This window comes from Trematomus bernacchii, unplaced genomic scaffold (genome assembly GCF_902827165.1).
Source record: "Trematomus bernacchii unplaced genomic scaffold, fTreBer1.1, whole genome shotgun sequence".
NCBI lineage: Eukaryota > Metazoa > Chordata > Actinopteri > Perciformes > Nototheniidae > Trematomus > Trematomus bernacchii.
The window spans coordinates 6,801,998-6,827,016 of record NW_022987342.1 but is presented as its reverse complement, the minus strand read 5'-3'; the positions used below and the strand labels follow the sequence as shown (position 1 = coordinate 6,827,016).

General features: G+C 39.6%; 1 protein-coding gene across 1 annotated transcript; it reads left to right on the top strand.

Moving 5' to 3' along the window:
- Positions 1 to 25,019, top strand: LOC117480676 (multidrug and toxin extrusion protein 1-like). The gene is made up of 16 exons (XM_034128090.1): positions 1 to 192; positions 3,851 to 3,952; positions 4,046 to 4,114; positions 4,327 to 4,475; positions 8,970 to 9,012; positions 9,132 to 9,176; positions 9,261 to 9,358; positions 9,837 to 9,934; positions 10,479 to 10,660; positions 20,493 to 20,601; positions 21,391 to 21,466; positions 21,573 to 21,642; positions 21,731 to 21,863; positions 21,981 to 22,075; positions 22,988 to 23,051; positions 23,132 to 25,019. The coding sequence occupies exons 1-16, from the start codon at positions 1 to 3 to the stop codon at positions 23,371 to 23,373; spliced, it is 1,767 nt and encodes a 588-aa protein (XP_033983981.1). The 3' UTR covers positions 23,374 to 25,019.

The following is a 25,019-nucleotide window of genomic DNA, read 5'->3' as shown; positions in this document are numbered from 1 at the left end:
ATGGACGGCTCTAATACAACTCCAGTTAAATATTGCGAGAGCGTGAAGGAGGATTTAAAACCGGGCGAAGCGGCAGCCTCTGTCCCGGGCTCCGGTGACTGCTGGGGGTCCTGTCTGAAGCGCGTGCGACTCTTCATCCCGCCGGACTACCGGCACGAGCTCCTTCAGCTTGTCAAACTAGCGGGACCAGTGGTAAATTCACTCACCTTTAAATAAAACACTAACTTTAACTGATTTGTATGTGCCTTGTCTATGTGTAAGCAGACTATAATAGTCTGGCTGCCAGCAGTGTGAACGAGGGGTGTAGTGCTATTTTTATAAGTTCACTGATCTCAATAGTATGGAAGCCTGTTTGCGCCACAGGAAGAAAAAAAAGGCACTTTGAAGGCAAAATTAAGAGAATAGATGTATGGATACATAGTACATATCTCAACACCCATATGAAACAGAACTGTATACTTTTCAATAATCAAAAAAGTATTAGGATAGTAATATTGTCTTTTTCTTTATGCATATGTTACTCCCCTTTTAACTGTATTTTAGTTTTACTGTCCTGTGCATTGGAGTGATTTCATACCTGTTTTTATGTATTCTCTTATTTGTTTATAACTATAATATTATGAAGGTGTGCCTTGGAAATATTTGTTTACATAAATGGTGACTAAACCATTTGAGGCCCACTGAGATAACTTAAATTAAAGTTAACTATCTAAACACTCAGAGAGTCATTTATCTCACCTGAGCTGTTACCTGAGCCTCTCAGTCTGACAGGAGAGGACTCTCCTCCAACTTGTTGTTGAAAAAGCTTCATATATCTGTTAGTGCAGCTATCTTGCACCAGGTGCTAACAACAATCCCCGTAACTGGTGCGTTTTATGATAGAAATGTATAGTATAGCACATAGAAACTGCCAGCATATGTTGGGCAATTTGCACAATTAGGATGAATTAGCATACAGACAATAGCAAAAAAATGGCTTGGCTGATTTGGAACATTTTTGAGTGTTTTTTTCTAGGGTATTGAGGATGTTGAATCAATTTCAGACATATGAAGGATCAATATGTCAGTTTTGATTCCCCTATAACTTAAAAATCGACCCAAAATTCATCAAAATCAGCACTCCGGGAGTACACATATGGCCACTTGCTGGTTAAAACTGCTATTTTCTTAATCCTGAAAAGGTCAGCAATGGATTAAACATCCTCAATAACCTCCAAAATGGTCCAAATCGTCCAAGCAATTTTTAAGATATTGTCTGCATATTCTAATTGAAGGGGGTACTCAACATTTCCGGGTCCACAATAGGAAAACACTTTCAATATTAAGGTAGTACATGAATGACATATTTTTGTAGGCCATCTTCGAAGTAAGCATCTCACTGGCTGCCTCAACTAAAAACTATTTGGCTTTGTCCATTGTATTTTGGAAAATGTAAGAAAATAAGATCTGTGGCTAACACACAGTTATGACACTAATACATTTTGTTCAGCAGGAAAACCTCCACACATCTTTAATGAACACGTTTGTTTATAGATGTTGAATAGTAAAAAGCTAATGTTAGGCTATAAACAAACCACATCACAATCACATGATTTAAGGTTCCGACCGCTAAGCTAAAGGTATTATATTCGGTGTGATGACGTATAGTGGTCTCAGTGTTTCCCCTAGGTTTACTGCTTTGGGGGGGTGCTGCCTGGGCGCGTTTTGCATTGGGATATATTTTTAAAAAATCCTCTGGAGCAGAGAGAGGAGCTGTGGATTATTGTTATTGATTAATGCATCAGTGTTTCTTAGGGTAAAAAACACTAAACTCACAACTTAAAATGAAAGCGTTTAGTTTATTTAATAAAAGAGCACATGTTCAATGTGAAAAGTGACAGTAGATATTAGGGCTGTCCCGAATACCATTTTTCGGGCTCCGGATATTCGGTAGTAATCAGCAGCGAATATTCGGCCCGCGCGGGGGGGGGTGGGGGGTGTAGTAATCAGCTGCGAACCGCTTCAACACGTGTATTTCGGTGTATTAACACTAGAACCGCCAGAGATTTTTTATACCTAAAACCGCCACCTGGGTCAAATTGACCCGCTATTAGAATGCATTGATTTTCAAGGTAAAATGTTCTTTTATTGAGCAGTGAGTTTTGATCGCACAGGGATGAAACGTATACCAATATAATCTGTGGACTCTCAGGGCTCGACATTATAAATGGCCCGCTGGCCCGGAAGCATTATTTAGACACCGCGGCCAGCATAACGTACTTTCAACTCGCCCCACAGCTGTTTGCTGCGGAGCGCAGCGCGAGCAGTCTCCCGTGAGCGGGAGCGCACTCCTTCACTACAGACTGTCTCTATCTCTCTCTCTCTCTCTATCTATAACTATCTATCAATATATCTATCCATCTATCTCTCTCTCTCTCTCAATCTATCTCTCAATCTATAAGGAACCGCAGTAGACAAAAGGCGTTGCTATAGCAACACGTCATGTTTATATGAAAAGGGGTGGGGTCAATATGACCCGCTTGGCGGAAATAGGTATAAATGGCAATTTTTTGGGCGATTTCTTCAATCTGACTTCATATTGACAATTTTTAACAACATAGGGTGCTACATAACACACTTTCAGGAAAAGTCACGGACTGGAAGACTTTAATATTTTATTGAAAAAAAGTTACACACAATAAAAAACAGCTCTGGGTCAAATTGACCCGATTGGCGGTTCTAGTGTTAACGGCATTCATTTTGTTATTCTACAGTATTGTTGTTTTATAGTTATTTGTTAATGTAACCCAATTTGTCTTCTTTGAAATTGAAAAGGATATCGCATTGTGTTTGTTACTTTCGTTGCAGTTGTATATGTCTTAAGTGTAATTTGGCTTGGCTTCCTATTTATGGACATGCTTTTATTTTGAAGGAGAGTTAGCGCAGTTGACAGGAAGTTGTTGTTGCTTTGGAAACAACGTGACGGAGATTAACGGAGAAAAGTCATATCTACATATAAAGACGGAGAAAGTAAACAATAACGTTTATGGTTAAGTGTTAGCACCCCCCGAAGAGGCACAAGCTCTTACGTTGATATTGGAGATTTCAATAAATTCAATTTGAAAGAAAAACGGGGAAAAAACGAATATCCAAATAACGAAATTGAAACCCGAATAGTACTCCAACGAACGAATATTCGGATATTCGGATATTCAGGTACAGCCCTAGTAGATATAGATTAGTTGCTATATATATATATATATATATATATATATATATATATATATATATATATATATATATATAAAAAAAACACCTTGAATTTCAGGGGGGGCGCGGGGCGCGGGGCTCCGTTGGCGGGGCGCAGCGCCCCTCCAAGACAATGGTAGGGGAAACACTGGGTCTCATTTAGTGATTTTTCTACAGTTATAAGCTTCATTATTCACCGGCAGGGTATTCACTGACATATTTTATGTTCTAGAACAAAACTCTTCACTTTATTTTAGGCATCGAACAAAAAATTCACTCAAAAAACCATTGAGTTGGGTCAATCAAACCAGAGGGGTAAAATGCTGACTCCTTTCAGATTTTAGGACTTTTATTCCTGCATCACTCTAGTTCCAATCTGATTTTCAAGTCTGTGAAAATGTTTTAAAATGTTTTCTTGAAGAAAACATCTACTCTTGTATCATGGTATCACTTCTAAAGACGACATCACAACAACACATGCCACCTTACCCTTGTGTTACATTTTATACAGTAAGGCTTACATTTTCTGCAGTGTCTCATGTTTTTTTGTATTTATGTATCTCTGCCATTTGTATAAACGAGAACATAAGGAAAGCTATTATGTGTTTGTTTTGCTCAACAGATCATTTCCCAGTTGATGGTGTTTATGATCAGCTTCGTCAGCACGGTGTTCTGTGGTCACCTGGGCAAAACAGAACTAGCTGGGGTAGCTTTATCAATCGCGGTGAGCAGACCTTCTCGAATTCTAAACTGTTTTTGGCCTACCTTCCAGTACCGGCAATATTTATCTTTTCATGATCATGTTTTGTTTTGGCAGGTGGTTAACGTCACCGGTATTTCCATTGGCACTGGTTTGTCGTTAACTTGTGATACCCTCATATCTCAGGTAGTGTCCCCCCCCTTTCATTTGTCCAACCAAAACAAACGGAACCAATACAGCTGGGTTCCCAGGCTGTCCTGGGGGCCCCTCTTTTAAAACAACTTAAAACAATGAGCTCTTGTATCATGTTAGTTTTCTTTGACCAGTCATACCCTTGGTGTGATTTGGTGTTTTCCCAACTGTGGTTGTCTGAATATCCGTCTACCTGTGTCCCGCAGACGTATGGGAGCGGTAACCTGAAGCGTGTGGGGGTGATTCTCCAGAGGGGGATTCTGATTCTGCTGCTGGCCTGTTTCCCCTGCTGGGCCATCCTCATCAACACTGAACCTCTTCTCCTCGCTGTCAAACAGAGCCCAGAGGTGGCCAGGTTAGACATTACTCAACCCCCTAAAAACACATATTTTAGCTTCTTCCCTTCAGTGACACTCTTATCCAGTACATGTGATCTTATCTAGACTATATTAACTCGGTTTTCTTGTTAAATCATGTTTGGACCCTGCAGTGTGTATCAGGCTGTGGTATCATAAATGTGCTAAGCCCTCAATTCATTGTCTAGATATGACCTAACAAACTCTAAGCGGCCTTTAAATCCTAACCTCTCCTCTAAACAACAAACACCTACAGCATTTCATTTTGTCATGGACATGTGACCTTATATTGACTGACAAAGGGAATGAATGCAAAAAACGTAGCCCCTTTACATTAAAGGGGACCTATCATGCAAAATGCACTTTTGTACGTCTTTTATACATGAATATGTGTCCCCGGTGTTCCAGGGAACTCACCAAGTGTCAGAAAACACAACCCTCTCTATTTTCCTCCATACCCAAATCTCTAAAAAAGGGGCTGCAACGGATCTGATAAAAACTGATCCAGATTTGAACACTGTCAGGACGGTGGCGCTACGGCTATTGGGCCAACTCTCCACCTATCAGGGGAATGTGGGGTTGGGCCACGGCCGGCCATTGCCGCTCGAAAGTGCTGGAGACGCTGTAGTACATATGCCAGGCCTGTAAGTGGCGCTGTAGTCTGCCACAAAAGCAGCGAATGGTTACCATGGTTACCCTTCTGTTTATTCTCCGCTGTGGCTTTTTTTCTCCCTCCCCGAGGCAAGCGTTTGCTCCCGCTGCTTTAATTCGATGCAATCCCTCCCCGTCGAGGCAAGCACTGTAATTCTCTCCGGTTAGTCCACCAGCAGATGACACACACCCACCTCTCCGCCTCTTCCAAGGAACGAGGGGACCGTGCGGCAGAGTTTCAGTTTCAGTTTCTTTCGCCGGTCAAGATGTCCGTTAAAGTTGAAATCTTCCGGACAAAATTAGAAAAGTGCCGGTCAAAGGTCTTCTTTGTTATTTATTGAGCTTTAAAACAAATGAATAACGACTCTATATAATAATAGGCTATAATAAAACACGGAGGACGGAGATCTATTTTTCTCCCCCTCTTCTGACTTGATCAGAGCGGCTCCCCTCTCCTGCAGGGGGGCGTGGTCAGTTGCAGATCACAGAATCAGCCCCCTGCAAAAACAGGGCTGGAGAACAGCAAATAGAGCGAAATGAGGCATGGCTAAAATGCATGATCTGTTTGGTATTTTGAAAACAGAAACGCATAAATATACCTTATATAGGTATGGCCCTACAATATATCATTTAAATATAGCATGATAGGTCCACTTTAAAGTTGTGACATGGCCCTTGAGCCTCACTTGGGACATTTATAGCTTTAAAAATGTGCAATGATTTGTGCTGTAATTTGTCTGAAATAAACTGTGTAAATGCAGACACTCGGTATGGAGCCAGAATTGGGTCAATATTCTAGCGCGTAAAACAAGCTACTCACGAGCGAAAAATGTGCTTTTACACGCGCATAAAATGACCATGGTGCGCAGATTAAACCCCCTCTTGCTCGCTCGCGGGAGTGTCAGCCTCACTCGCTCGCGGAGTCTGTCTGCGCGCGCGTGAAAAGTTTCTGACACTTTGGGGCGGAGCCACTGGACTTCGATTGACAGCTGCCAGGAAGCCCGGAGTTGCCAGGTTTGATCATTGCCTGAACTACCAAGAGCCGAGGAGTGACAGCAGCAAGATTAGTTGGACGAGATTGAATGATAAAGTTGTCCATACAAAACTATTATATTCGTAAAGTGTACAGCTAATATATATATATCAATTAATTTGACATGAAACAATATATTTTTGAGTGGGCTGTATCTGTCGAAAACGGCTAGCTACTGTCTGCTGAAGAAAATGAATGTCCACAGTGTTAACATGTAGAAACCAAGTTAACCTAGAGGCCGTTTTATGATTACCCTGTCAGTGTGCTGTTGAGTTAGCTATTTAGCTAGCAAACATTAGCTGGGTGATTCTCTGAATCGGGTGCCGATTTTAAATGAAAGGAAAAAAAAGAAAGTTTAAAGCAATGAATTAATACACAAACAGTGTTTTGTATGGTGTTTTGCATCACAATGTAAAACTAAATATATATATATATACATATTTAGTTTTAAGATCATTTGTTGTCTTTGTAGTAGACGACAAACATATTTGCATGTCCTCAGGTGCACCATAGAGAGTATCCTGACTGGCTGCATCACGGCCTGGTATATCATATTCAATCACTTGCATATAGACTCTTATTGCACTATTCCACTTTTTTACTATTTTTCTTTTTACTTGCACTATTTCTTCTGTTTTTTCTGTTTTATTGTGTTGCACTGTTGGAGGAGCCTGTGACCTAAGATTTTCATCGTCATAACTACACTGTAGCTATGTACGTATGACTAATAAAAGCTTTGAACCTTGAACCTCCCTAAGCATCATTACATATTCATTGAATATTGAAAATAAAAATTGCCAATTATACCAAAACGTTATCATAAAACGGCCTCTAGGTTAACTTGTTTTCTACATGTTAACACTGGACCTTCATGTTTCCTACCTATTGTAGGTGCTTACAGCAGACAGTAGCTAGCAGATTTCGACAGATACAGCCCACTCAAAAATATATTGTTTTATATCAAATGAATTGATATATATATATGCTGTACACTTTACGAATATAATAGTTATTTTATGGACAACTTCACCAATAAATCTCGTCCAACTAATCTTGCTGCACACTTCATAAGGAGTTTGACCGTGATTTTCCTTCTGGCAGAATCTACACAACACATCAGCCCCATTGAACAGCCTATCATGCCAGCCTATACAACACATGAGGGGCAGAGTTTTACTCTGTGTGTGTTGCTACTTGCATATTTATTTATTGCACTTGACGCACACACACGCATGGCGTAATTTCCACTGGGGACAGGGGGGACATGTCCCCCCCAATTTTTCAAAATCCAGTTTGTGTCCCCCCACTTTACAAATATGTTTATTATTCTTTTTTTAACGCAAGCCGTCATTGCCACGGAGGAGCACACAGCTTCTGTGAGCGAGCGAGCGAGGCAGGGAGAGAGAGAGAGAGAGCGAGCGAGAGAGCTAGAGAGAGCACACCTTTATCTATTTAATATAGATAAAGTAAGAAATCATTCCAATGTGTACTATAGGACAGTAAAAAAAACAGTTTAAAAGGGGAGTGATTAGTCAAATATATAATATATAAAATATGCATAAATAGAAAGAAAGAATGCTAACTAGGTAACATAAGATAAGAATAAATGATTTGTTATTGGTTGTGATCATATTCTAAAGATGTTTGGATTATTGAAAAGTATACAGCTCTCTTTCATCTGAGTGTTGAGAGCTGTATCCATCAATTCATGTTGTGTTCAAAGTGCACCAGATCCCGGGGGTGCATGCCCCCGGACCCCCCAAGAGGAGGTGAGGTCCACCACCAAATAAAGCAGGTTAAAATAATTAAATTGCATACATGTTATTTTAGTAAACACTGAAAGCGGGTCCCACAGACCCAAACAGCACACAAAGGTTAAAGGTCAGCATATCATAATGTTAAAATGTGCTAAATATATACACTGCAAAAAACAAAAAAAAGAGGAGTAAAAGTAGCTCACGACTTGTTTTATTTTTTGAAAGTAGCTCTCACCCTAAAAAAGGTTGGTGACCCCTGCACTAGGGTTATTACTGTTTAACTGGTTCTGATGCAATGCATCACAATGAATGTTGTTGTTAATCATTGACATATCAATATCTGAAAAAAACAACAACCTTTAATTCATTTTGTCTCAAATGTTACTGTTCGGAACAAAGTCTTTGCTCTGGATGGTCGGCAGAGCTTGATTTTCTTTACCTTTTACAGCAAACAAAACACTAAAATACTTGTTTGAAAACATTTAAATAGACAATACAGTTGCAGAATCTTAAATCATATTTGATCAGCCCTGCCTAGTGTAACAGTTTGAGTTAAAATGGGTTAAAAATATTGAAATCAATGAATATTTTCTAGTGATAATCAGGAACAAAGATTAAAAACTAAACCCTGTGAAAGCGAAAACAATATAATACACACTTTTATGGAACCTTTTTGATTTACATTTGATCCTCAATGGACATCAGAGAAATTTTGTTTGCCACTTGGTGGCAGCAGAAACAAAGATACAACAAAGTACAACATGGTCACCTTTTACATATAGTTAGTGCAAATTCTAGAAAAATAGATGATTTAAACTCATCCAGGAGATACGGAGAAACCAACGCTTTCATTCAGAGTTGTGTTTTGGCCGTTTTATTAATTTGATTGAACTCGTTTTTAATTGGATGTATGCACTGATATAGATCCAGATCCAACTTTGTCAACAGAGAATTACTTATAACCTTTTATTTTATAAAGCTAAGATATGTACAGTCCTATGGTTCAACCCATGAATGACATTTGCATATTTCTTTTTTTTCCCTGCATGAAGTCTCGCCCAGCTCTATGTGAAGATCTTCATGCCTGCTCTGCCGGTGAGTGTGGTGCATTCTAAACTAATGACACAACACATACATCTGATATACAGGCATTGCTCTGACTCTCAATTACCAGCCAAATGACACTGATTCAAATGTTCCGTTTCCTTCTTCAGGCTGCTTTTATGTACCAGCTGCAAGGGAGGTATCTTCAAAATCAGGTGCAGATGCTAATCTACAAAAAGGTCAATGGGTCGACCCAAGTTATTCAAATTGATACTGACACCAGGTGCTTTGATTTACAGGGGATTATTTGGCCTCAGGTGGTGACTGGAGTGGTTGCAAATATCTTCAATGCAATCACCCAATACGTCTTCCTTTACCCACTGGATTTGGGCGTTGCGTGAGTTTTTCAACATCACCTTATTGCCATTGTACCAGGTACCAAAACATTCAAATACATTTTAAAAACATTTTCACATTCACATTTAAAAATATAATTAAATTATATTTTTCTGTACCAAACAAGGGTTTTCCATTAAATCTGTGGAATAGCAGGACTTTTCTGCAGCACCACAATACTTCATGCAGATATCTTTCACATATTTTGCCTTTACCAAATATTGTGCTTACTGCGATCTAGTGTTTATCACTGGATTGTTGTAATGGATAAAAAACAGAGACATTTATGAAGAATAGATATATATATATATATATATATATATATATATATATATATATATAAAAAGTAATGTCTTTTATATTAATCTGATGACCATTTGAACACAAAATGTATTATGAACTCTAGTTTCCTATCCTTGAGCAGCTGTCAACAAAAATGTGAATATAATAATGCTTTCTATGTTTCCTGTGCTGTGAAGCGGCTCCTCTGCAGCCAATGCTATCTCCCAGTATGTGCTGTCTGTGGCCTTATACGTCTACATCTGCTGGAAGGGTCTGCATAAGGCCACATGGGGAGGTCAGTAGTTTTCTCATTGTCATTGACATATTTTACGTTGTGGACTTTCTTGCTCTGTCCAGTAATGTCATCGTCTTTCATCATGCAAGTCTCTGCCCTTTCACACATCTTGGTTTTTCATTGTGCGGCTTCTACATTTTAATGTTTGACAAGATTAGTTACACTCTATAACTGAGTAATGTTTTCTGGAGGAGAAGTTACTGTGATGACTCAGCTGCCTCAAGTCAGGCTTTACTTTTAAGTTATTGAATACGTTAGGAACTGTGAGAAGCCATTTGTTTAAAACTAGAAATAATTTGCCAGAAGTACAGAAGGTACCATTTCAACCTGGCTCTGTGAAGCTTTCAGCCCACTTTATTACTTTTATATCTGCAGTATTTGATATTTTCAAAAAATAAACTCACTCAGATGAAAAACATCGAGCATAAATCTCACATCAGCATACATCCATCCTTTTTAGCAACTGCTAACAAGACATGGCTCTAACATGAAGTGAGAGACTAAAAGACAAACAGCAGCGTAACAGTCAACCTTTGACCCTCAGGTTGGACCATGGAGTGTCTGCAGGAGTGGGGTCCTTTCGTCAAGCTGGCCATCCCCAGCATGCTCATGCTGTGTCTGGAGTGGTGGATGTTTGAAATCGGAGGGTTCCTGGCCGGGTTGATCAGTGAGGCTGAGCTGGGAGCCCAGTCCATCGTCTATGAGCTGTCCGTGGTGGCTTACATGGTAACTGCTCTGAATGGTATTCCTCTCATTTAATACATAGTATGTGCTAACATACAGCAGTGCTAACTGCTGCTTGTGTGTTGGTCATTGCTCTTATTAAATAATAGTTAAGGGCCCTTTTATGCTTTTTGGGGGTTTTCTCTTTGCTGTAGTGTGTTCTATGGGTTCCTCTCCCACACTTCCCACCTGCCTGAAACGCCTTTATTGGACTCCTTTGTTTATTCCACAGCAAGTAACACTCGCGCTGCTATTGGCTAGCGCATTGTACGTTATAGGCTAAGGGGTGGGACATCTCTACGCGGTTGACCAATCACAACAGAGCCGGCCAGCTAACCAATGAGAGCAGACTGCGCTCTTGTTTCAGACAGAGGGAGAAAAGAGGTACTGCAGCAAAACAAATAAAGAGCTTTCTGAACATTAAAGCATGGAGACATGTCACAGTAGAGGCATAAAATACTAATATCAATCTGAAAATGAGCATAATAGGGCCCCTTTAATTAGTAGTGAAAGAAGTGTCAAGCTAGGTTAGTTCATCTTCTTTTACTGTGTTTACAAACTTCTTTATACCTAGCTCACAGCTGGCAACAATGGACTACAATCAATAACAATTTTAAATTAAAATCTAAAATTCTTATTTTTCCTCTTACCAGTAGTATTTATCAACCTAGATTGTTTAGCTGTGAATGAAAAGTGTAAGAGATATCGGCTGTAAAGTTTTCCTTCTCTATATAATGTAACTAATCAACAGCAATATCTCTTTCCAGAAGTCATGACCAGGTTATTCAAAATATCCACCAACTTTGTTTTGAATAGTTTTATGTTGGAACTATTTTCTTTTTAGCTAACTACACCTGCCTACTGTATCACTGGGCAGAGAGAAGTTTTCATGACTTATGGACGTTCCTGACAGCATGAGATGCAGGGGCGGATCTGCGGAGGGGCAAGGGGGGGCAGCTGCCCCCCCACTGTAGAGCCTTGCCCCCCCAGCTGCCCCCCTAACTTTTGTGTCCCTAAAACTGTACTTGTAGAAACAAACCTACACTATGTCCACAAGCTTCTCAAGCAACGAAACAAGCAGTTCATTCATTAAAAGTGAATCATTTTAAATATCATCTTAGGCCCGTTAAAAACGCAGCTACGGCCCTGCATTAAACTGCGGAGCGGCGTTCACACAGACCGCGGCTCACACAGCTGCAGAGAGACCGAGCTGTCCCAGCACCTGGAGGTGGATCAGCTTCCCCTGGGAGCATTTCCCCTTCGACTGGTTTTGTTTTTAATAAGGACGAGAGCTTGAAACAAAATATTAATAAAACACTGTCGTTTGAATCGATAGCGTTTAACAGACAGTCGCTGTTTGGGACGTTACGTTACAAAATACTACGCAGACAGCGCTAGCTGGGAGATTGATCACTTTATTTGCTAAACTATGCGGTACTATTAAATCCACGTATATTACACATCACAGCAATGAGGCCAGATAAATGAAACCAGGATACATCCTTTACCGTCAAACTGGATCTAAACACAGCTGCCTGTGTGCGTTTGATAAATACTTTCTGATTTTATATTTATTATAGGCTATGCTACTTATTAGCTACATGGCCCTAACGTGTAAAGTTAGACAACCATTTGTACCAGTGCTTTTCACAAGTAGACTCTTGCAGGACAGAGTAGCTGGAGTGATTCAACAACAACAAAAAGACATAGGCCTATCAAGTGATCAGGATGAGTAGAAAGAGGAAAAGAGAGTACACTGAAGAGACCAGGAGGCTCAGAGCAGGAGGAAGAGGAGGAGATGAAGACATTGGTGAAGAAGAAGAAGAAATGTATGTGAGGAATAAAGATGAAGTGTCAGAAAGAGGGACAGAAGCAGGGATCAGGAGGAAGAAAGACTCCAGCTGGACCACATGGTATGTTTTTATTCTCCTTGCATATATTCCATTACAGCAGCACAATCTAGCGGCTCTTAGTATTGACAAATATTGATTGAAATGTGTTGCTGCACAGGTCACCTTTAGCTCTCTTAAGAGATGGGTGATGTCATTTGTGTACTTAATTATAACTAAGTACTTTTACTGTACTTACAGTAAACAGAATTCTAGGGTATCATGAGTATTTTCTGCTGTTTTATACTATATTTGAGTTTGTTTGTCTGAACACCTTGTTTCTCTTTAAGAACGCATTAAGAACACTTGTTTAAAGATGGCGGCAGCGTGAAAAGCTGGGTAGCTCCTCATCCCCACAAGAAGGATAAGAAGAAGGATATGGTGCTTCAAATATCTCTGTTTGCGCTCACAACTAAACATTAACAGGGGATGAATTTGCGATCAGGTGTAACGGCGGAAAAACAAAAACAACTTTACCAAGCAAGAAACGGACGAACAAACAATTTGCGTCACCCGTCCCCACAATGGCGGAAGTAGGAGAAATAAAACATCTGATGCTCGAAATGAAGGAAGCAATATTGAAAGAGATCAAAGACTTCAGAATGGATTTCAACGAATTTCGAGCTGAGACGGATAAGGACATGAAGAAAATTATGCAACTGACAACAGAACTACGCACAGATCAAACAAAAACGAGCGACAGAGTGGATCAGGTGGAGTGCCGTGTCGGTGAGATGCATGACACAGAAATACTTCACCAACAATCAATTAAATATCTGGTAAATAAAGTCTCAGAGATAGAAGAACGCAATGACTACCTGGAAAATAAGACCAGGCAAAACAATGCGCGTATATTCAACATACCAGAAAAAAGTGAAGGAGAGAATATGTCAACTTTTCTGAAGAAACTATTCAACGAGGTGCTTAAAATACCGGGATATTTTAACATCACCAGAGCGCACCGGGAGTACAGAGAAGTCAAGGATCGTGCCAGACCGATTATTGTTGCTTTCCTAAACTTTGAGACCAAGAAGCAAATACTACAAGCTGCATGGGGAAAGAAGGAAGTAACTTATAGTGGTATGCAAATCTTCTTTGATCATGACTTTACCTTTAAAGTAAGACAACAAAGAGCCTTGTACAGACCTATCAGAGACAAACTAAAGGCCAAAAATATCAAATCGCACATCTTGGCCCCGGCAAAATTGAAAGTTTTCAGCGAAGATGGGACCACACAGACATATGGCAACCCAAAAGCTGCGGGGAAGGCTCTCGTAGAACGGGGTCTGGTAGTTGGTGTGCCCCCACCACGTGACCAAGATACCCGGAGCATGGAACGGGACACCGGGCAGCGACAACGATGGGAAGTGGATAATAAACAACGGAGCAGTCGGAGCATTACTGAACTGGTACAGGAGGCAGAGAAGAACCTTGGCATATGTGAGTGAAAACAGTATGCAGATCACGGTTGAAACGGCTATTATGTTTCAGAACTGTGGTTAGTCTTTCTCGCAGGTCTGCCTACTTATGTTAATTAAGGATAACCGTATGAGCCTGGTTAGAGGATTTATTTATGTTTTCCTTATTAGACAAGAAACCCTTTACGGCATGGAATGTTTGTTTTTGTTTTCTGCTTCATTTTTGGATTATTCTCTTTGTTTAAGCCCATCTTCTTCTTCTTCGATATATATATGTAGAAAGTACATTGAAAGGGGTTGTGACCGCAAAAATGCCAATTAACTCCATGGCAAATGAAATACAGGCATGTTATATTGTTTTTGTGATGTATGTGTACGTCAGTAGGTGTTATATGTTTTTTAGGTTTACAGTTTGGGTCCTTATCAAGTATTTAAAAAAGGTTGATGAAGTTATATCACTCATTTTAGATGATACATGACATGTACTAGTACTACGATTGCAACTTATAACTGTAACGGCTTGGCTAATGTCTCTAAAAGAAATGAAGTTTTTACTTGGTTGAAAGATAAAAACAATATTAAAATTATTTGTGTGCAGGAAACGCATTCTAATTTGGAAAACGAGTTGAAATGGAAATCAGAATGGGGTGGAGATATTTATTTCAGTCATGGCACTACTAATAGTAGGGGTGTTATGATTATGTTTAAAAAAGAAATTCAACACTTAGTTCATTCTGTACAAACTGATGAGGATGGAAGGTGGATTATGTTAGAGGTGACAGTGGATGACTTGCACGTAAATATCATTAATATCTATGGGCCAAATGATGATAATCCAAACTTTTTTGAAGAGATCCATAAAGTGATCTCCTCTCTAAAAAATAACCAAAATATTATAGTTGGAGATTTCAATACGGTGTTAAACATAAGTAAGGATCGTACAGGTACTCATTCTTTTAATAATCACCCACAGGCCTTAAATGAAATCCAACAACTCAAGGCATCCTTAGATTTAGTGGATATTTGGAGACAAAAAAAATCCAAATTCAAGCAGGTATACATGGCGTAGGGGACAACAAGCTAGTCACCTTTTCCCTGGTTCACAAAGTATTAAAATGTAGTATTGGTGACCGATTAAGATCTGACCATGCCATCGTAACACTGCAAATTATTACAGCAGAATATCCCAGAGGGCTTGGGTATTGGAAATTCAACCTATCACTTTTAAATTATACGGATTTTATTGAAAAAACTAAAGAACTAATCAAAGATTTTTTTCAAATTAATAATAATTCATCGGACCCTCACAACGTCTGGGAAGCCTTTAAGTGTGTTTTTAGAGGACACGCTGTTAAGATGGGGTCATGGAAACAAAAACAATATTTGATAAAGGAGAAGAGTCTAATAGAGGAGGTAAATGAATTGACTAAAACGTTGGATGAAAAGCAATCGTTATGCATAGAAACAACTTATTTGATAAAAAATAAACAACTTGAACTGGAACATTTATACTCTGAGCGTGTGAATGGTATAATTGATAGCTCCCGTGCCACATGGGGAAAAGTGCACGGCTCATTTTTTAAGACTCAACCAAAGAAATTCTGCCAAAAAAAACATTATGAGCCTGTATACTCCAAATGGTATTCTACTTACATCTCCACAGGAAATATTAGCTGAAGAGGTGGATTATTTTAAAACCTTATATGCTCTGGCTTATACTGGATGCTATTAATTCCTTCGCTCCTGGTAAATCACCAGGGATTGACGGTATACCTGTTGAAGTTTATAAAACCTTCTACACAGAAATTAAAAAACCTCTATTGGCATCCTTTAACTACTCCTTTACACAAGGAATATTATCAGATACACAGAAAGAAGGCATCATCACATTGTTACTGAAGCAAGACCCAGAGGGGCATTACAAGAATCCTGTTTATATGAAGCATTGGAGACCACTGACACTACTTTGTTGCGATACCCGCATTCTGTCCAAATGTATTGCACGGAGAATCAAAGTAGTTATTGGGAATATAATAAAACATGATCAAACAGGTTTTATAAAAGGGCGTTTTATTGGAGATAATATTCGCCATCTGCTTGATATGATAGATAATCATGAAGAGGATGGAAAACCAGGGCTTTTATTTATTGCTGACTTTGAAAAAGCCTTTGATACAGTAAAATGGGATTTCATTCAGAAATCCCTCCAATTCTTTAATTTTGGGGAAACCGTTATACAGTGGGTGAAGGTTTTATATAACCAACCTACCAGTAAAATAGTTAATAATGGATATTTATCAAAAAGCTTCAGCCTGTCCAGAGGCGTACGTCAAGGGTGTCCACTGTCTCCATATCTGTTTCTATTATGCATTGAAATTCTTGCTATCAGAATTAGAAACAATTCATGTATAACAGGCTTAAGATCAAATGGTATTGAAACAAAATTAACATTATATGCAGATGATGCAACTTTCTTTCTACAGCCTGAAAAAACTGCATTAGATGCCCTCATAGTTGATTTAAATAACTTTTCAAAATTAGCTGGGCTAAGGCCTAACTTTGATAAATGCTGTATTATGAGAATAGGAACATTAAGAGGCACAGATTTTAAGCTACAATGCTCCGCTCCAGTCAAATGGTGTAATGGTTCAGTGGATGTTCTGGGAATTCATATTCCAGAAAATCAAAAAGATCTAGTTAAGGTCAATTTTGAGCGAAAAATGCAGAAAACTGAGAAAATAATTCAACCTTGGAAAGGGAAAGCTCTCTCATTACAGGGAAAGATTACATTAATTAATGCTCTTGTGATTCCACAGTTTGTTTTATCTCTTAATTTCACTTCCCTCCCCAGAGGCGTCCTTCTTTAAAAGCTTTGAACAACGAATGTTTAAGTTCATCTGGAATAATAAGCCTGACAAGATAAAAAGGCAATACATATATAATACACTTGAAAATGGTGGACTAAACTTAAAACATTTGGCAGCAATGAATTCATCCTTAAAAGCATCTTGGATTAATAAGATGTATCATAATAGTCTTTGGAGAACAAGTCAGAACTTATTTTCAGGGCACTTATTTTTTTACTGTAAACTGTTTCCCTTTTTCCAATTAAAATCTCACCACTGTGAATGGTTATTCAAAGAAATATTAGTAGAAATCTCACCATTTGTTAAAGATGCATTGAAGGCTTGGTTGAGTTTCCAGTATTACCCCCCAGATACACCAGAAGAAATCCAAAATCAATTAATATGGTTGAACTCAGAAGTTTTAATAGATGGAAAACCACTATTATGGGAAAGTCTTCTGAGAAAAGGAATTCTTTTCATGAATGATTTACTAGATAGCACAGGTAATTTAATTTCATATCAGTGTTTTTGCTGTATGTATGGTCAGATATGTGATTTCCTTCACTTTAACCAGCTGCTTTCAGCTATTCCAACTAACTGGAAACGTAAATTAAAAAAAGATGGAAACCGACAACAGGTCTGCACACCTCATACAAGAAGTCAGAAATGGCTATCAAAAATGAAAATAAATAAAATAATTTATAATCACTGTTTACAGAGCAATGGCCTTACTGCTTTTCCTCATGCGGTCTGTTCTTTCTGGGAAGAAAAATTTAATATTCTGATACCCTGGAAACAATTTTTTAGAACCATATACAAAACAACAATTGATTCCTATTCAAGAATCTTCCAACTGAAGATCTTTTACAAGATTATCGCTACAAACAAACAACTCAACACTTTTAATATCGAACCGTCACCACTTTGTAGATTCTGTGAGGAGGAAGAGGAAGACCAGATGCATTTATTTTTTTATTGTCCATACGTTGCAAGACTGTGGACTGAGATTCAAAATTGGCTTAAGACACTTTATATTGATTTTGCATTTACTCCCTTTGGTGTTTTGTTTGGGCTTTTGGATGAGGACAATACACAGTTGATGAATACAATTATTCTTCTGGCAAAAATACTTATTTTTAAAGCTCAATCAAGGAAAAATCTGAATTTAAGGTGTGTGAAAAGTAGATTAAAAACACAATTTATTTTGGAAAGGATGATTGCCACAAAGAATCAAAGGGTGGCGCAACACGCCATGAAATGGGAAACAATCAGCTCTAGCGAAGAGTGGGATAAAAAGGAATAATAAATTATTTTGATGATATTGGACTGTCAACCTATTTTTTTGTTTTGTTTATGAAATGTTGAAGTGACCAACTGACTGTATTTTATTTGTTTCTGTTTGTTTTGTTTTTTGTCTGAGATAGGAATGTCTCATTTTGTTATTGTAATGTCCATGTTTTGTGTCTGTAGCCTGTACAATAAATAAAAAGAAAAAATTTAAAAAAAGAACACTTGTGTTAGGGCATGATTTAACAATAAATAGGTTATACAGTATAAAATACCACGTACGGTCCGCCCTCCCATGCCACCCTGGCATGACCTCTTGCCCCCCCTTTGCCACCCCATGTAAAATGTTCTAGAACCGCCACTGATGAGATGTAAACATTAATGGCGTCCTCCTTGGCTGAGTACATGCACTCTTCCTTTTGAATGCCATGTAGTTTCATTATATGAAAGAAAAGGCCACGACTCTGGCTTAAAAAAACATAGCTTTAATTCTCCCTTGGTGATTACTTGTTCAAGGTTCAAGGTTCAAGGTTCTTTATTGTCAATCTGACATAGTTACAGAGTAATTATGTAGTTGAAAATCTTATGTCACAGGCTTCTCCAACAATGCAACATAATAACATAATAACAATAAGGTCAAGAGCAATACAAAAAGAATAATAGTTATAAAATAAAATAAAGTTATGATGTGGAATAGTGCAATAGAGTCTATATACAAGTTATTGGAATGATATATATATATATTAGGTATTAGATACATACTACTGAGTAGCAGATGAATGTTTGAAGTTGTTTCAACAGTTCAATTTTTTAACAGTCTCACTGCCCGCGGGAAGAAACTGTCTCCGAATCTTCTTGTCCTTGCCAGGATGCTGCGGTAACGTCTGCCAGACGGCAACAGAAAGAACAGTTTGTGGCTGGGGTGATGGGGGTCTTTGATAATCCGTAGTGATTTCTTCCTGAGCCGCTGGGAGTAAAGGTCCTCCATGGATGGCAGCTCCGTCCTGGTGATGTGCTGTGCAGTTTTCACCACCCTCTGTAAAGCCTTACGATCGAGGTCGGTGCAGCTGCCGTACCAGGCCGTCATGCTGCCAGTCAGGATACTCTCTATCGTGCACCTGTAGAAGTTGCAGAGTATCCTGGAATCCATTTTGAACCTCCTCAACCTGCGGAGGAAGAAGAGCCGCTGTCGAGCTTTCTTGGTGATGGTGGTGGTGTGAAGAGACCATGTCAGGTCCTCAGTGATGTGGACCCCAAGGAACCTGAAGCTTTTGACTCTCTCCACCGTAGTCCCATTGATGGCGATGGGGGCGTGTCCCTCTCCCTGCTGCTTCCTGTAATCCACAATCAGCTCCTTTGTTTTGCTGATGTTGAGATGGAGGTTGTTATCCTGGCACCAAGATGTCAGGTTTTCGACCTCCTCTCTGTACGCCGTCTCGTCATCGTCTGTGATCTGGCCGATGACGGTCGTGTCATCAGCAAACTTCACGATGGTGTTGGAGCTGTGTGTGGCCACGCAGTCGTGAGTGAACAGGGAGTAGAGGAGAGGGCTGAGCACGCAGCCTTGAGGGGCACCGGTGTTGAGGATCAGGGTGGAGGATGTGATGTTTCCCACCCGCACTGCCTGGGGTCTGCCCGTCAGGAAGTTCAGGATCCAGTCACAGAGGGCGCTGTTGAGCCCGAGGTCTCTGAGCTTGATGGCCAGCTTGGAGGGCACAATGGTATTGAATGCTGAACTGTAGTCAATGAACAGCATTCTCACATATGTGTTCCTGTTCTTCGGGTCCAGGTGTGAGAGGGCAGTGTGGAGGGTGAGGGCTATGGCGTCGTCTGTGGACCTGTTTGCTCTGTAGGCAAACTGCAGGGGGTCCAGAGATTCAGGGAGGGAGGAGGTGATGAATGATTTGACTAACCGCTCAAAGCACTTCATTATGATGGAGGTGAGTGCTACTGGGCGGTAGTCGTTGGGGCAGGTGATGATTGTCTTTTTCGGGACAGGAACGATAGTGGAATGTTTGAAGCATGTGGGGACTACAGACTGCAGCAGGGACCTGTTGAAGATGTCTGTGAACACCTCTGCCAGCTGAACTGCACACACCCTGAGAACACGGCCAGGGATGCCATCAGGTCCAGGAGCCTTGTGTGGGTTAACCCTTTTAAAGGATTTACACACATCTGCCCTATTTAAAACAAAAGGGCAGTGTAGCTCCTGGTCCCTCTGTACCTCCACAGCCTGGCTGCTCTCAAAGCGTGCAAAAAAACTGTTCAGCTCATCTGGGAGAGATGCGCACGCAGACACTCCCGCAGCACCCCCCGCTGCTCCTTTGTAGTCAGTCATTGTCCTTAGTCCCGCCCACATATTCCTAGTGTTACAGCCTCTATTTTTTTCCAACAGTTCCCATTAGGATTTGCTGCTGCTGCCAGTGTTCGTGTTGGGAACGCTCTTGGAGCAGGAAACATAGAGCAGGCCAAGCTGTCCTGCAAGATCCCCATCATCTGTTCATGTACGTCCATGCTATTTATCTCTCAAATCTTTGTTTTTTTAAAGCATTATTTTCAAGTATAACATGTGTCAAGGGACAAAGTAAGAATCTAAAACATAAACAAACATATTATTAAATGTATTTAATATATACACTTCAGATAATTAATTAATTGAATTATTAATTTATGGGTGCGATTTTTGCAATTTTAGACTTATTTCTTCTCCCAAAATAATCATCACTAAAGTTTTATCTCCATATTTTAGGAAGTGTTGTTGTGCCACCTTTCAGATTCCTTACATTAGGGAGTGTTTCTCAAGGTGGGGGGCACAGAGGCATGACAGGGGGCGCGAGAGACCAGGAGGCAAAATTGTTATGACAAAAAAAAAAAAGAGCCATGTGTCATGTAGTTACACTTAGAAACCTATGAGGGCGCTGTAGGACACAGGTGTGTAATGTACATGATGAGGATGGAAGATCAAGCCTGCAATCCCGTCTTGAACAAATGTGCAGTGCAAAACAGGCTCAAAGGAATGCTCATGTTCATATTGATGTATTTTAATAAATGTTAACTTGGCCCATTACGTGACTATTTGTTTTGGTGGGGCCCGACTTAGTTTTTTCCTCCAAAGGGGGGCTAGACAGAAAAAGTTTGAGAACCACTGCATTAGGGGTATTAGGGTACTGCTGTAGGAGTATATAACGATATCAATCCAGTAACATTTAATTTGAGACAAAGAGCATAGCTGTGAACAAAAAAAATAATCTGTTCAATTTATAACCACTTTCTTTGTTTCTTTCCCATGGCAGTCTTCATTGCATGTTTTGTTTCAGTCATCGCCGGCAGTATCAGAAATGTCGTCGGATACATCTTCACAACCGACCAGTGAGTAAAGTCTGGAACAATATTCTCTCCTGTCAACTCTGGGCCTGCCCTCTCGCCCAAAACGTTACTAGCATCCATCAACAATCTGTGTTTTTCTGTTTTTTAGAGAGATTTTACAAAGGGTTGCTGACGTCATGATCATATTTTCCGTCATGCATCTTGCTGATGCTGTAGCGGTAAGAAAAACATGCAATTCATGATTTCAGACCTAACACAGACATTTTCTGAATGTGATCTGAGCAACTCCCTGGTTGATACGGACAGGGTGTGGCTGGAGGCGTTCTCAGAGGAGCAGGAAAACAGACGATTGGAGCTCTGTGTAACCTGGTGGGATACTACTTCATTGGTTTCCCTATCGGTGCGTCCCTAATGTTTGCAGCAAATATGGGCATTGAAGGTAAGATTACACCATTTGTATTCAACTCTGAGATGAATGCTGTACGCAGTCTTATCTGCTGCTTGTCAGTTAATGTTCAGGAAGACCATTTAAACTATTCTCTCCTCTGTGTCAAAGGGCTGTGGACAGGACTCACCATTTGTGTGCTAATTCAGGCGATATTCTTTGTCACATATTTGAGCAAACTTGATTGGAAGAAGGCTGTTGACGAGGTGCGTACCTACACCGCTTAACCAATTAAAAGTGGGGATTAATTAGGTGCTTATCCATAGTGAGTGTATACCTACACTAGATGGCAGTCAGCACAACCCTAGTGTAACAGATTATGGCAACGGTAGACCAGTCCCCAAATAAAATCTCAGCTGACAGAAAAATGCTCCGTTTTAGTTAAAGGGGACCTATCATGCAAAATGCACTTTTGTACGTCTTTTCTACATGAATATGTGTCCCCGGTGTTCCAGGGAACTCACCAAGTGTCAGAAAACACAACCCTCTCTATTTTCCTCCATACCCAAATCTCTAAAAAAGGGGCTGCAACGGATCTGATAAAAACTGATCCAGATTTGAACACTGTCCTGACGTCAGCCCTTGCAAAAACAGGGCTAAAAAAGTGCAAATTGAGCGAAATGAGGCATGGCTAAAATGCATGATCTGTTTGGTATTTTGAAAAAAAAAAAGTATAAATATGCCTTATATAGGTATGGTCCTACACTATATTATTAAAATATAGCATTAAATCACACAGTTAAGCTCACACACACTATTTTATGAACACAAACCTACTGAATAAAAAAAAGAACAAATGAAGCAAAGAAAGTGAAAACCATAAAGCAGATTCAGGCAGTAGGCGTATAGATTCACACTTAAAGTATTAGACTACAGAACAGTACAGTTTACAGAGAAGAGATAACATCTTATCCTTTTGCAAAAAAAAACGATATGCTCTTTTTATTTTTTTAATAACATTGTTATCCTGCTAATAATCATTTTTAGAAATGTAATCTTATGTCTTTTTTTTATGTAAAAAAATACAGTTACGTTGTTTGTATCCTGAAAACGTAATCCGTTTCTCCACAAGCCTGCACACTATGCCTTTAAAACACGCTGTGAACTCTTTTCATCAGGCTCTTGTGAGATCAGGAGTCCAGATCAAAGAAGAAAAGGAGGTGGTGAGGATAGAAAATCCAGGTAAGTTCTGACACATTTAATGATACTTCTTTGTGTGACATTATTTTGGTAAAACTGAAGTTTCTCCCTTAAACCCTCAGACTCGGATCAGAACCAGTACGAGGTCTGCACTGCTACTTTCCATTGTGAGAGTTCTGAGGAGGGCGGAACACGTCAGGATCCGAGTGTACCAGGCCAGAACAAATCCACCACCACCACAGTGGGAAACATTCTGTCAGTCCAGCAGCTGGTTTTACGCCGTGGACTCACATTGCTGCTTATGATCGTCATCCTCGTGATCGGGGTCTTCGCAAGTGAACTCTTCACCAGGCTGCTGAAATGAGTCGTCGCATGATTTAAGATCAATCCTGATGGCTGTCCCATGAACAAGGTGCATTACACAATATTTTCAACACTTAATCACCTTGTGGTGAAAGGGTTACTGGTGCTTTGGATACTGAGGATCTAGCTTTGCACAGCGTTTGGCCAACAACCCTCTCATGTAACTGGACAACAGCTCTATGGCTGAACTAAACAAGGTCTTAGGCGTGGAATAAAGAGGCAGAGATTGATTTTTTTGTAGTTAGCGGACCAAACAGTCTGGACAGCAATGGGAAACTTCGCCTAATATGGCACATAAAGGATGAAAAATGCTTGATGCAACTCATGCATTTCTTGAGGCATGCCATGTTTGAATAGCCATAACAAGCACCAAGAGTAAAAGGCTGTGTTATGTATCACATATGCCAAAGTAAGGTAGGAGGAATGAAAAAAGGAAATGTGTTGACGATGTTTTGACTTTAATGGATCATGTGACACGAGTTTACACACTGTGCCTTGGGTTGAAATTAAAATGAACTGTATTTTTATAGGTTTTAAGTTAAGAATTGGTTGGATCCATTTTCTTTTTTCACACATTAACCCACATCGTATTGGGTGAGAATTGTGCCAATTCACGTTCAAATATTTCATACATACTACCTAGCTTTTTTATTCGAAGAAGGCCTAAAAGCAGCGATATAAGTGATACCATTTTGAAGGTCTCTTGAAAAATGTTTTGCATCTGTAGTTTACCAGGTCATTTGAGCCCCTAACACTGACCAGAGGGACTCTACCCATAAGGTGTGTGCTGCTGAGGACCCAAGGTAGTACATTGCCCCATGTCAAGTTATTTGGACCAGGGTTTCTGTAGACAAATGCAAAAAGACCTCGCTTGGCCCTGCAGGAGTTTGGTAAGCGCATGCGCCATAGACTTGTACCAAAAACAAAACAAGAGCACAGCCATGTCCGCTAGCAGCCACTACAGGACGTAAGTGTATGTTTTCTTTCATTAAATAGCAGTGTTTTAACAGAACACAAATGTAATAAGTAATAATGACAGAATGTGGCTGTTTGCAGGTAATTATGTTTCTGGTAGACGAGCCAGGCCAAAAATGGCCTGACTTTAGGAACAACATATGGTGAGTTGTGAGGTCTAACACTGCATTGGGTTTTTTGAGTGTTATTGATGGGTTTTTATAAAATTGTCAAGTCTGAGCTGTAACCTCATACGGTATTGGACAAGTATGTGGGCCGTATAAGGGTAAGGAACATAGCACCATAGTAAAACACTAGGAATTAGTAAATATTAACATCACATCCAAACGCAAGGAACGTGTGAAAGATGAGTGTAAAATAATGTGAAAATTGTAGCATTTTGTCATTGAAGTTTCTTTGTTGCTGTTGTTGTTGTGGTCAGTTCCTGCTGTATATACACTATATACATGTAAGATAGATGTAGATGTTCCTCAATCAGTACATGGTTTATTATGCACATGAATAATGGTTTTCAATATGTATTTATCTTAGCAATAATATTGGTTTAATGCCAAACACAGTAACCAAAGTGAAAGTCAGCTATAAAAAAAAGTTATATAAGCACAGTTTTCTACAATGGGTAATATTGAAATTGTCATCTCATAATATAAAAATAAATTGTTGATATAACTA

What these genes read in the sequence shown, in the direction of transcription:
- LOC117480676 (XM_034128090.1), top strand. Translation starts at nt 1, where the DNA reads ATGGACGGCTCTAATACAACTCCAGTTAAATATTGCGAGAGCGTGAAG. An exon ending in AGCAAATATGGGCATTGAAG is followed by an intron (nt 21,864 to 21,980) that starts GTAAGATTACAC and finishes TCTGTGTCAAAG; the next exon opens with GGCTGTGGACAGGACTCACC. An exon ending in GGTGAGGATAGAAAATCCAG is followed by an intron (nt 23,052 to 23,131) that starts GTAAGTTCTGAC and finishes TTAAACCCTCAG; the next exon opens with ACTCGGATCAGAACCAGTAC.